This window comes from Ovis canadensis, chromosome 21 (genome assembly GCF_042477335.2).
Source record: "Ovis canadensis isolate MfBH-ARS-UI-01 breed Bighorn chromosome 21, ARS-UI_OviCan_v2, whole genome shotgun sequence".
Lineage (NCBI taxonomy): Eukaryota > Metazoa > Chordata > Mammalia > Artiodactyla > Bovidae > Ovis > Ovis canadensis.
Genome location: NC_091265.1, coordinates 61,050,667 through 61,064,037, shown reverse-complemented (window position 1 = coordinate 61,064,037; position 13,371 = coordinate 61,050,667). Strand labels below are relative to the sequence as shown.

Sequence of the window (13,371 nt, the reverse complement as noted above, 5' to 3'; positions counted from 1 at the left end):
AGAGAGAGAGAGAGATTTACCGCTGTCTAAACTGAGATCCAAATTGGGCACCATACTCAAGCGGTATTTCTTCCAGTCAATGAAATAAGAGGCGTCTTTGAAGACAGCAGTAGTTGGCTGCTCTGAATTTGGAAATATCAGAGGCAGACCTGAAGGTCCATACAGAAATATGTATAGTGGCTAAAGAAAACTCCAAAATGTTAAGTTTTTTGAGATTATGTATTCATTTGCAAAAAACAAATGCAACAATGACCTGGTTCACACTCTCAGAAATAAACTAGCATGCTAGGCAATTACATATTAAGCCCTTTCCACATTAAGGATAGGTGTGAGTCACCAAAGACTGAACCACTAGAATCTTCAGAAATCTATCCCACATTTAATGAGTGTGAGCTACAAGTATAGTGTTGGGACAATTTGTTTATTTATTGATCCTATTCATTAAATCATAGGTTTGAATGGTATTAATAACACGGGCTAAACACTGTACTGTACTAAATTCTGGGGATGCAAACATGAACATACAGATTTAATACCTATCTTCAAGTCAGATTTACAGTATGGGAGATACACATAAAAACCAATAAACTGTAATGCTAAGTGATGCATGCTAGATTAAAAACATATACCAAAAAAAAGCATATACCAAAGAATATTTTCCAATGAGTATGAGTACGTTCAGATTGATAAGGAAATGCTTCACCTTCTCCAACCTACTCTCTAACCAGGACTAAGAAAGATAGGCCCCTAAAATGGTTTCCTCCCCTTGACTTTCCAGTCCCACCCACACCCTCCCTATAACCCAGTGTTTCTCGATCTTGGCACACTGACAGTCTGGGCCAGACACTTCTTTACTGTGGGGCTGTCCTGTGCACTACAGGATGCTAAAGCAGCATCCCTGGCTTCTACCCACTCCCACTAGATGCCAGTATCACCTCTGCCTCCAGTCATAAGGATCAAAATGTCTCCAGACATTGCCAGATGTCCTCTGAGGGCAAAAGTACCCAGTTAAGAACCACTGCGTAAGCTTTTTTAGTCCCCCTGGACCAAAGCTAATAAGCCCAGAATATATATTTTCCTTCATCTTTCTGTTTTAATCCTCTTTTTCATAAGGTAAACAGGAGGCAGTAAGTGTGAAGATTAAAATCCAGGGGGCACGGGGACATTACTGAAAGTCACAACAGAGCAAAGGGAGGCAGTGTCTATAAGTGAAGTCTCCGTCACAAACTCAAGAAGGCGTTAACACATGAGCTGAGGCCAACACATTCGCTGTTTAGAGCCAGGGAGCTTTGAAGTGCTGCAAACTCAGAATAAGAGTGGCGTATCTGAAGAGTCAGGATGTGTGAATGTCTTTTAATTAATTGGGTTGTTTAAACTATTTACATTTAATATGAATTCTTGTTATGGTTGCATTTAAATCTATCATCTTGTTATGTATTTTGTTTGTTCCCTGTATTTTATTTCCTTTTTCTTCTTTTCTATTTTTAGATTCTATTTTGGATTGGGTATTTTTAATAATTCCATTTTTATCCCCCTTTTGAATTACTAGTTATAACTCTTTGTGGTATTAACTTAGGGATTGCTTTAGGTTTTATAGTATACAACTATACCTTATCCAGTCTGCCTTCAAGGAAAAGAAAATAAAATACAAGGAACAAGCAGAAAATGGGTAAGAAGGAGATAGATTTAAACTCAACCATAACAGTATTCATAGTAAATGTAAATATCACTTAAAGTTCACACACATATAGTGTGAGAATCCTTCAAACAATATACTTGTTTACTCCTGTGTCATATTCTAGCCATAGCATATACTATACCATACTCACTCACCTATGGAAAAAACACTGAGGCTCTATATCTCTGAAAAATCTGACCACTTCCAAATTCCAGGCCAAAATTTCTATATGGCTATTTTTAAAACATGTTCTGCGGGCAACATAAATGCAACATATGTAAAGCTAAACTAATCTTCTTCACTCCTCAGATCTGCTATTTATAATTTTCATCTTGTTGCCAGCATCATTATTCTGTCAGCCATCCATGGAAATCTTTTCCAACAGATTTACTGAGATTTAATTTACATATCATACAAATCACCCATTTAAAGTGTACAATTAAATTGGTTTCAGTATATTCAAAAAGTTGTGCAACCATCACCACCATCAGTTTTAGGATATTTTTTATCACCCCCAAAAGAATCCTTCCCCATCTATTTTCTGTTTCCATATATCTATATCTCCATATATCTATATCTCCATATATCTATATCCACCCTGTATCTTCTGCATATAGGGCTGTTGACAGCAACTTTAGCTACTTCTTGCCCCTAACCTCTCCCTCGCCAAACAGTGAACTGGTTACCTCGTTTTGTTGATTCCTTCCAGTGATAACTCTCCTTTCCATGCTCATCACACCTTTAATTCATGCACTTAATATCTCTCACCCAGTTCACTTACTTATGTACTTAGCGATTACTGACTTTTCTCTCCCACCCACCCTGTACAAGGCTGCTGGCGAGTCCTAAAACATTAACCGGTTTCCCATTATACACACAATAAAATTCACATTCCTTAGTGTGGCACTCAAGATCCAAAATATTCAACTCCAAACTACTTTTCCAGCCTCACTGCTCCTATTTGCATCATTCACTCCTGCTCCAGTCACACTGGACCATATGAAAACCAGGTGGCACGTGGGTCATATTTTATAGTTTTCAGTTTCTTGAACAAATTTGCAAGCTTAGCTTTCATATCGGGTTTTTGTTTTTATACAAATCATACCAGCTTCTACATACAGAGTTTATATGCTAGCGGCTTTCCTAGGATTAAAATATAAAAATCCATTTTCAAAGACAAGGAATTTGAAAATTTTGATGGACTCTGTCATCAAAAGGATATGGAAATGGAAGAGATCCTGTTCAGCTGGTTGGAAAAGACCTTTGGGCAAGGACACAGAGCCACGGCTGGAGTCAGCGTCAGCTCTCCCAACAAGCCCATTCCCACCACATCATCAGGGATGAAGAGCATTACTGGATGTCCCAGCACAGGATGGATTCTGCTGCAGGGTAATTCAGTTGTGTCAAATTTTGGTGTACTGTCAAAAAAAAAGCAGGTAAGACAAATTTAGCCTTTTTCCTTCTTAAGAAATTATTTTAAAGGGCATTCAAGATTCTTTTTATAACCTCTAGCATATGCATAACCATATAATCCACCACATAAATTTTGCTGGAATAAGTAACTTGTGTCCCACTCAGTGAATCACAGGCAATGGAAAAAGTAGACAAATTGGCATTTCAGGAGTTGCAGCATGGCTCCTGCTTTTGTTCCCATTAATGGCAGTTTTATATTCTCAAAAGTCTATTTCCTCTACTAAAACTACTCTGTGGTTCTGAGCAGAAGTTTCTAAGATAATTCAAAGACCAGCATGGTGGAGGTGGGGTATGAGTCAGTCAAATGGCCTAAAACTGGCCTAGTGATTCTTAGATGTCTGCTTTTACATATGCTGCGCTTTCCCCTGAAGAAGTCTGAGGTTACTATTTGGTAGGAGTGATGAGAAAAAATTGAAACATCTTCCACTCCTAGAAAGAATCTTGTGAAATCTGGTATTTGTTTACTTTCTGAGAGCTCTTTTATAAACAGAAAAGAAATATTAATAAACCTTTCCCCCTTTCTGTAAACTAATCAGGTCACCCGGGGAAATATGTCCATAAACACTGGCTTAGAGGCTTAACCTCTTTCAGTAAATCTATGATAGCAAGCTGTCTACCTGCAGGGATTGTATGATGCTAGAAGATTACTAAAGAAAGATATGGGATGAGGGTTTTATTTCCTGCAAATATTAAAGAATAAACATATTCTAACTGGAGAGGTAATTTTGAGCAAGAGTAAGAAAACAGATTGAGAAACCACAGGCAGCCTCTTCAAGCCTTAAGGCCCTATGGCTGCCAGTATTGATTCAGGGCATATAAGCAGAGGCAGAAACTACTAAAGAAAGAATAAATTAGTTGGACTTAAACATAAGTTAGGCGTTGTCTTGCTATAATTCATGTTCACTTTGGATTCTGCAGTAATTGGATAGCACAGGAAGGCAAAGCACAGGGTTCTATTCCATTTATTTTCCACCTCCTCCATGGATTTTTTCTTTTTTTTTGTAGTCTGAAAAAGGTGGAGGCAGGAACAAAGATGATTTCTAAGCCTATGTAAAATGCTAATACACAAATAATAATATACAAAGAATTCCTTTGTATTCACAGTATCTCTCTACCCAAGAGTGCAAGTAACCTTTTAAAGTCATTTCTCTCTTCTCATGCCTAATGGAATCAGAATTAGCAGAGTTTGTTTTGATTCATTCACAGAAGAAATTAAGGCATGGAGAGATGAAGGAACATGCCTGCCCTCAGGTAAATAAGAATACATCCCGGAGCCAGGAATAATAATAGTTTTCAATACAGATAGCTTAAATTTTTTTACTTTCACTTTTCTTACAGAGAATCTGACACTTGGCACAAAGAATTGACAACTGAGACCATTTTCAATTTCTGCCCACATTCATACTCATAATAAGAGTAAAACATGGAGCGTGACAACAAGGCTTCCCCTTTACCTCAGGTAATGTTGACAGTTTACGACAAGAGCAATGCCATTCGACAGGTTCAAAGCAGGTTCACTCTCTGCCCTGCAAAGTAAAGAAAAGCTAAGCCATAGCTTAAAGACTCTAAGACCAATTTCTGCCTGATACAAATTTTGGCCCATTAGCACCAATTCCAGAGATGATTGAAATTTGGTAACCAATTAACCAAGGGGAACGGGCTTCCCTGATAGCTCAGTTGGTAAAGAATCTGCCTGCAACGCAGGAGACCATGGTTTGATTCCTGGGTCAGGAAGATCCCCTGGAGAAGGGATAGGCTACCCACTCCAGTATTCCTGGGCTTCCCTTATGTCTCAACTGGTAAAGAATCCACCTGCAATGCGAGAGACCTGGGTTCAATCCCTGGGTTGGGAAGATCCCCTGGAGAAGGGAAAGGCTGCCCATTCCAGTATTCTGGCCTAGAGAATTCCATGGACTGCATAGTCCATGGGGTTGCAAAGAGTTGGACACAACTGAGTGACTTTCACTTCACTAACCAAGGGGAATGGCACAGCGGTCTGCCAATGTAGGAGACTCAAGAGATACAAGTTTGATCCCTGGGTCAGGAAGATCCCCTGGAATAGGAAATGGCAACCCACTACAGTATTCTCGCCTGGGAAATTCCATGTACAAAGAAGTCTGGCTGGCTACAGTCCATGAGGTCACAAAGAGCTGGATACAACTGAGTGACTGAGCACACACAACCAAGAGGAAAATGGTCCAGTGAAAGGGAAAGGCATGAAAGGGTTAATCTACTTATTCATTAAAAACTAATCTAGAATAAGAAAATGTGGGGGTCTTGGAAAATAAGTTTCAAAGTGACTTTGAGTCAAGAAATCAAACTGTGAACCCACTGGAAATAGGACAATAATAACAGAAAAACTGTAGAACCATTGCATAAACTTAAGTCAGGGATTAAGGACTTACCCAAAGATCTCCACAGAGAGGATTCCATTTACCTTTACACTGAAATTAAATCTAATCTGAAAAATAAATGGGGTGTGATATTTAACATGAACCAGAACAAGGATTAAAACTTCCATACTCAATTCCTAAAGAAGATACTCTTTATATCATCTTCCCCTCCTCCACTGCAATTTCCCTAAACATAGTTAACATCTGCCTGTGTTCAAATTCTGAATCCTAAATACACTGAGTTCTACCTTAGAATTCTAATTAGTCACAGATTATGTACATCATGCAAAACGCTGGGCTGGATGAAGCACAAGTTGGAATCAAGACTGCTAGGAGAAATATCAATAACCTCAGATATGCAGATGACACCACCCTTAAGGCAGAAAGTGAGGAAGAACTAAAGAGCCTCTTGATGAAAGTGAAAGAGGAGAGTGAAAAGTTGGCTTAAAACTCAACATTCACAAAACTAAGATCATGACATCCAGCCCCATCACTTTATGACAAAGAGATGGGGAAACATTGGAAACAGTGAGAAACTTTATTTTGGGGGGCTCCAAAATCACTGCAGATGGTGACTGCAGCCATGAAATTAAAAGATGCTTGCTCCTTGGAAGAAAAGCTATGACCGATCTAGTTCAGTTCAGTTGCTCAGTCGTGTCCGACTCTTTGTGACCCCATGAATGACAGCACACCAGGCCTCCCTGTCCATCACCAACTCCCGGAGTTCACTCAGACTCACGTCTATCAAATCAGTGATGCCATCCAGCCATCTCATCCTCGGTCGTCCCCTTCTCCTCCTGCCCCCAATCCCTCCCAGCATCAGAGTCTTTTCCAATGAGTCAACACTTTGCATGAGGTGGCCAAAGTACTGGAGTTTCAGCTTTAGCATCATGACCAACCTACACAACATATTAAAAAGCAGAGACAATACTTTGCCAACAAAGGTCCATCTAGTCAAAGCTATGGTTTATCCAGTAGTCATGTATGGATGTGAGAGTTGGACTATAAAGAAAGCTGAACGCAGAAGAATTGATGCTTTTGAACTGTGGGGTTGGAGCAGTCTCTTGAGAGTCCCTTGAACTGCAAGAAAATCCAACCAGTCCATCCTAAAGGAAATCAATCCTGAATATTCACTGGAGGGACTGATGCTGAAGCTAAAACTCCAAACTTTGGCCACCTGGCCACTTGATGCAAAGAGCTGACTCATTTAAAAAGACCCTGATGCTGGGAAAGACTTAAGGCGGGAGGAGAAGGGGATGATAGAGGATGAGATGGTTGTATGGCATCACCAACTCGATGGACATGAGTTTGATTAAGCTCCAGGAGTTGGTAATAGACAGGGAAGTCTGTCATGCTGCCGTCCTTGGGGTTGCAGAGTCGAACCCTATTGAACAATTTATGATTATACAGTGGAAGTGAGAAATAGATTTAAGGGCCTAGATCTGATCGATAGAGTGCCTGATGAACTATGGAATGAGGTTCGTGACATTGTACAGAAATGCAAAAAAGCAAAATGGCTGTCTGGGGAGGCCTTACAAATAGCTGTGGAAAGAAGAGAGGCGAAAAACAAAGGAGAAAAGGAAAGATATAAGCCTCCAAATGCAGAGTTCCAAAGAATAGCAAGAAGAGATAAGAAAGCCTTCTTCAGCGATCAATGCAAAGAAATAGAGGAAAAGAACAGAATGGGAAAGACTAGAGATCTTTTCAAAAAAATTAGAGATACCAAGGAAACATTTCATGCAAAGATGGGCTCGATAAGGGACAGAAATGGTATGGACCTAACAGAAGCAGAAGATATTATTGAGAAGAGGTGGCAAGAATACACAGAAGAACTGTACAAAAAATATCTTCATAACCCAGATAATCATGATGATGTGATCACTCATCTAGAGCCAGACATCCTGGAATGTGAAGTCAAGTGGACCTTAGAAAGCATCACTATGAACAAAGCTAGTGGAGGTGATGAAATTCCAGTAGAGCTATTTCAAATCTGAAAGATGATGCTGTGAAAGTGCTGCACTCAATATGCTAGCAAATTTGGAAAACTCAGCAGTGGCCACAGGACTGGAAAAGGTCAGTTTTCATTCCAATCCCAAAGAAAGGCAATGCCAAAGAATGCTCAAACTACCGCACAATTGCACTCATCTCACATGCTAGTAAAGTAATGCTGAAAATTCTCCAAGCCAGGCTTCAGCAATACATGAACTGTGAACTCCCTGATGTTCAAGCTGGTTTTAGAAAAGGCAGAGGAACCAGAGATCAAATTGCCAACATCCACTGGATCATGGAAAAAGCAAGAGCGTTCCAGAAAAACATCTATTTCTGCTTTATTGACTATGCCAAAGCCTTTGACTGTGTGGATCACAATAAACTGTGGAAAATTCTGAAAGAGATGGGAATACCAGGCCACCTGACCTGCCTCTTGAGAAATCTGTGTGCAGGTCAGGAAGCAACAGTTAGAACTGGACATGGAACAACAGACTGGTTCCAAATAGGAAAAGGAGTACGTCAAGGCTGTATATTGTCCCCCTGCTTATTTAACTTATATGCAGAGTACATCATGAGAAACACTGGACTGGAAGAAACACAAGCTGGAATCAAGATTGCTGGGAGAAATACCAATAACCTCAGATATGCAGATGACACCACCCTTATGGCAGAAAGTGAAGAGGAACTAAAAAGCCTCTTGATGAAAGTGAAAGTGGAGAGTGAAAAAGTTGGCTTAAAGCTCAACATTCAGAAAACGAAGATCATGGCATCTGGTCCCATCACTTCATGGCAAATAGATGGGCAAACAGTGGAAACAGTGTCAGACTTTATTTTTTGGGGCTCCAAAATCACTGCAGATGGTGACTGCAGCCATGAAATTAAAAGACGCTTACTCCTTGGAAGGAAAGTTATGACCAACCTAGATAGCATATTCAGAAGCAGAGACATTACTTTGCCGACTAAAGTCCGATGAGTCAAGGCTATGGTTTTTCCTGTGGTCATGTATGGATGTTGGAGTTGGACTGTGAAGAAGGCCGAGCGCCGAAGAATTGATGCTTTTGAACTGTGGTGTTGGAGAAGACTCTTGAGAGTCCCTTGGACTGCAAGGAGATCCAACCAGTCCATTCTGAAAGAGATCAACCCTGGGATTTCTTTGGAGGGAATGATGCTAAAGCTGAAACTCCAGTACTTTGGCCACCTCATGCAAAGAGTTGACTCATTGGAAAAAACTCTGATGCTGGGAGGGATTGGGGGCAGGAGGAGAAGGGGACGACCGAGGATGAGATGGCTGGATGGCATCACTGACTTGATGGACGCGAGTCTGAGTGAATTCTGGGAGTTGGTGATGGACACGGAGGCCTGGCGTGCTGCGATTCATGGGGTCGCAAAGAGTCGGACATGACTGAGCGACTGAATTGAACTGAACTGATGAGGAAATATTACCCTTTGTCCTCTACTGTTGTCCTAATGTTTCTCTTCTCCCCTTCTTAAAGAACTATCCGTTTTTCTCTCTATTGCTTCCATTGTTTTCATATATGGAAACTCCATGCTTTTTTCTTTGTTTTTCCTTCTCCTATCCCCATCAGACTCTTATGTTCTCCCTCCAGTTTACTTTACTGTTGTAATTATTTTCTACCTTCAACCTATATTTTTTCTTTCTCCATAATATCATGGGTAATAAGAGACTCTAGAGCCAGACTGTCTCCTTTCAAATTGTGGCTCTGCAAGTTATTTAACATCTGTGCCACAGTTTCCTGGGCTGTAAAATGGGAATGATGATGATAAAACCTACTCCACAAGGGGTACTGGGAGAGCTGAATGAATGAATATGTGGTGAACACTTGGACTAGAAATTGGCTAAAAATAAATACTGAATCTTGCTTAAGACAGAAATAGGAGGAAACCTGCAAGAAAAACAGGGGAAGTTACACAGCACACTTTATTGCTGTGACTTTATAAGCATTTCTAACTACAGGTAATAACAAAAACTTTAGCTCTCCTGAGTTTAAAGTCAGAATTTCCTTATTTACTCTTATAGTCACTTTAGAAAAGAAGGAGATAATCAGCAGTTTATTATCCAGGTTTAAAAGAAAGAAGAAGCACAGAGGAGGGAAACGAGGTATTCAAAGTGATACAATAAAACAGTAAGGCAGTGAAAATATGAATCTAAAACAAAGTTCTCTCTATATCCACAGGCTCTCAAAGATGTCACATGGCCAATACCAAGCCTGCCTTAGAGATAAAGGAACCAAACCAATTCAATATTAAAACTTTTAATCACTGTCATAAAAAGAAAGAGAACCAATCAGATGCTCCCATGCCCTACAGAGTAGAGGTCTTTTAAAAACACATGACTTAAACAAGAGAGTCATTATTGTGCAAAAAGAACCGCTTACCTTGGGGAGCACAGTGATGACTTTGCGTAAAAAATTCTTTATAACCAGACTATCTGTCATCAAAGTCCTGGGCTTTACATCAGCCTATAACAAAAACATCCACCATATAAGCACAAACTCAAGGGCACAAATGAATTAAATTATGATATTTCTTCTTATAAAACTAACTACACCTCAGAAAGCTTTTCAGACATCCAGGGGGAAAAAAGTAATTTAGATTGGAGCTGAGAAGAGTAATCCTAGCTTAAGTCTACTATCCTAATAAGGGTCAATCTGTAGTAAGAATTTCAGTGGGGCTTTCCTGGAGGCTCAGTGGTAAAGAATCCACCTGCCAATGCAGAAGAAATGGGTTCAATCCCTGATCCGGGAATATCCCACAGGCCATGGAGCAAATAAGCCCGAGCACCATGACTGCTGAGCCTGTCTAGAGCACTGCCACTCCTGAAGCTCATGTGCTTTAGAGCCTGCACTCCACTCCAACAGAAGTCACCGCAATTAGCCCACGCACCACAATTAGAGAGTAGCCCTTGCTTGCCACTACTGGAGAGAAGCCCATATCAGCAATGAAGACTCAGCACAGCCAAAATTAAATAAATAAAATTTTTAAAACCAAAGAATCTCAATGGAGTCAAAGGAGCAGACATTAAAGAGAACCTATTTTTAAACCTTAATCTGTTCATCCAAACATTTATTTTTAAGGAAAAGCTGTAAAGCAGAAGCTCAAAAGTGAGAAGGTCTGTGTTCTGTGAAAGTGAATGAAAGTGAGATTGAACCCAGGTCTCCCATGCATAGAAGATGGATTGAGCCACAAGGGAAGCCCTCCATTTAAAAAAAAAAAAAAAAAAAGGTTCAAAGAGATTAAACAACCTTGCCAAGTTCTTGCTGATCTGGCTTGAAAGCTTTAGCTTTAACCACTTTCCTGTACTACAACCCAGTGATCGAATTCGGATCTCCCACATTGCAGGAGGATTCTTTACCAGCTGAGCCACAAGGGAAGCCCAAGAACACTGGAGAGGGTATCCTATCCCTTCTCCAGAAGATCTTCCTGACCCAGGAATTGAACTGGGGTCTCCTGCATTGCAGGCGGATTCTTTACCAACTGAGCTATCAGGGAAGCTCTTTACATTTAATATAATGTCCTTAAAACCATAGTTAGAAGGTATCTCCTAAAAACTAGATAAGTTAAAGAAGAGGAAATAGAGTCAGAAATCAGTAAGTTTTTATTAGTGGCTCAGATAATACAGACTCATATACTAGGTAAATATTAAGGGAGAAAAAAGGTCCCAGATCTCAAAATCTCAACACAATAAAGAAAAAAACATGCAAATAGCTAATAAAGAAGAATAAACTACTATAATGCTTTGTTATAAGTTCACTGAAAAAAAAGATCAATAACTGTGCAATGGGTGGGGATGATTAGAATAATATTATAAAAATATTTGAAAATATTAGAAAAATGGATGGGGATTATTAGAAAATCTATAAACAAATCTAGGATTATTAACGTGTAAGTAGCAGTAGTTAAACACTAACTGTAGCATACATACCACAGTCATATCCTTATTTTTAAAATGTTTATTATAAAATGTTCAAATGCAGAAAAGCAATGGTCTCTTTAAAGCATTTTCCATACTTAACACTTTAAAAACAACTTATTGGAACAGTTTCAAACTTCTGTAACCTTAGTGATTATAGCGTGTATCATATAAAGGGCTTAATTATATCTAGCAGTAAGGCAACCAAACAAGTGAAAGTTCCTTGAAAAGCTACCAGGGAGGGTCTACAATTAATAATGATGGGAACTATCATTTACTGAACACCTGCTACATCCCAAGCAGTTTACATACAAGTAGAATATATCCCCATTTCATGGGGAGGATAATGAGACTAAAGAAGCTAATTAATTTGTCCAAGGTCACACATAGCTAATTAACTGGCAGAATTGGGAGTCAAACCTAGATCTGAGAACTCCAAAGCCCACCTTTCACTATACAATGCTACCTCTCCAAGAAAGCTCATTTTCTGTACATAGCTATCTGAATCAGATATTATGTAATCTATCATTATTTCTTATGGAACCTTATGGGCAATGCTTACATTATGATTACTGAATATGTATATGTATGTATTCATTGATAAAATACTTAATGTTTATTATGTGCCTAGGTTTATAGAGATAAGTAAAACCATCTCTAAATTTGAAGAGGTTACACTTAAGTAGAAGAGAAAGATGAAATAAATAATTTATGTGATAATGTGAAGAAGCTTTATGATTTAAACATATAAGACAAGCTAAAAAAATACACAGGAATGATTGGCACCTAATCCAGACTGAGAATATAAAGTGAAATAATGTCAGGTCAGCAGAGGATAGTTAACACAAAACAAATAGCTCCTTTTAAGACCTACTCATAAATTATTGAGAGAAAGAGAGATGGGAGGAGGGAGGAAGAGACACTACACAGTCTTTTACAGCCAGTACCCCAGGCCTAATGTGCCTCAGAAACAGTGAACTTATATGTTATCAGGAAAAAACATATGCTGCCAGTCCTGGGCAGCAGAAATTACCACTGAGTCATGTTTCAGTCATTACCCTTAAATGACAAGTCTAATCATATGATAGATTATGGGAGGTATTTTATATTTTTAAATATACACTTATCACAATAAACTGTGGAAAATTCTGAACGAGATGGGAATGCCAGACCACCTGACCTGCCTCTTGAGAAACCTAAATGCAGGTCAGGAAGCAACAGTTAGAACTGGACATGGAACAACAGACTGGTTCCAAACAGGAAAAGGAGTACATCAAGGCTGTATATTGTCCCCCTGCTTATTTAACTTATATGCAGAGTACATCATGAGAAACACTAGACTGGAAGAAACACAATCTGGAATCAAGACTGCCGGGAGAAATACCAATAACCTCAGATATGCAGATGACACCACCCTTATCGCAGAAAGTGAAGAGGAACTAAAAAGCCTCTTGATGAAAGTGAAAATGGAGAGTGAAAAAGTTGGCTTAAAGCTCAACATTCAGAAAACGAAGATCATGGCATCTGGTCCCATCACTTCATGGCAAATAGATGGGCAAACAGTGGAAACAGTGTCAGACTTTACTTTTTGGGGCTCCAAAATCACTGCAGATGGTGACTGCAGCCATGAAATTAAAAGACACTTACTCCTTGGAAGGAAAGTTATGACCAACCTAGATAGCGTGTTGAAAAGCCGAGATACTACTTTGCCAACAAAGGTCCTTCTAGTCAAGGCTATGGTTTTTCCAGTGGTCATGTATTGATGTGAGAGTTGGACTGTGAAGAAAGCTGCATGCCGAAGAATTGATGTTTTTGAACTGTGGTGTTGGAGAAGACTCTTGAGAGTCCCTTGGACTGCAAGGAGATCCAACCAGTCCATCCTAAAGGAGACCAGTCCTGGGTGTTCA

The 13,371-nt window shown here is 39.5% G+C and overlaps 1 protein-coding gene across 1 annotated transcript in view; it reads right to left on the bottom strand.

Moving 5' to 3' along the window:
• Positions 1-13,371, bottom strand: part of TOP6BL (TOP6B like initiator of meiotic double strand breaks) — an 82,474-nt gene that overhangs the window by 28,776 nt on the left and 40,327 nt on the right. The window contains exons 5-9 of the mRNA XM_069566375.1: positions 9,930-10,013; positions 5,557-5,612; positions 4,606-4,677; positions 2,901-3,096; positions 21-171 (exon numbers count right to left, since the gene is read on the bottom strand). Of these exons, the coding sequence (XP_069422476.1) occupies positions 21-171; positions 2,901-3,096; positions 4,606-4,677; positions 5,557-5,612; positions 9,930-10,013 (559 nt within the window). The remainder of the gene's footprint in view (positions 1-20; positions 172-2,900; positions 3,097-4,605; positions 4,678-5,556; positions 5,613-9,929; positions 10,014-13,371) is intronic.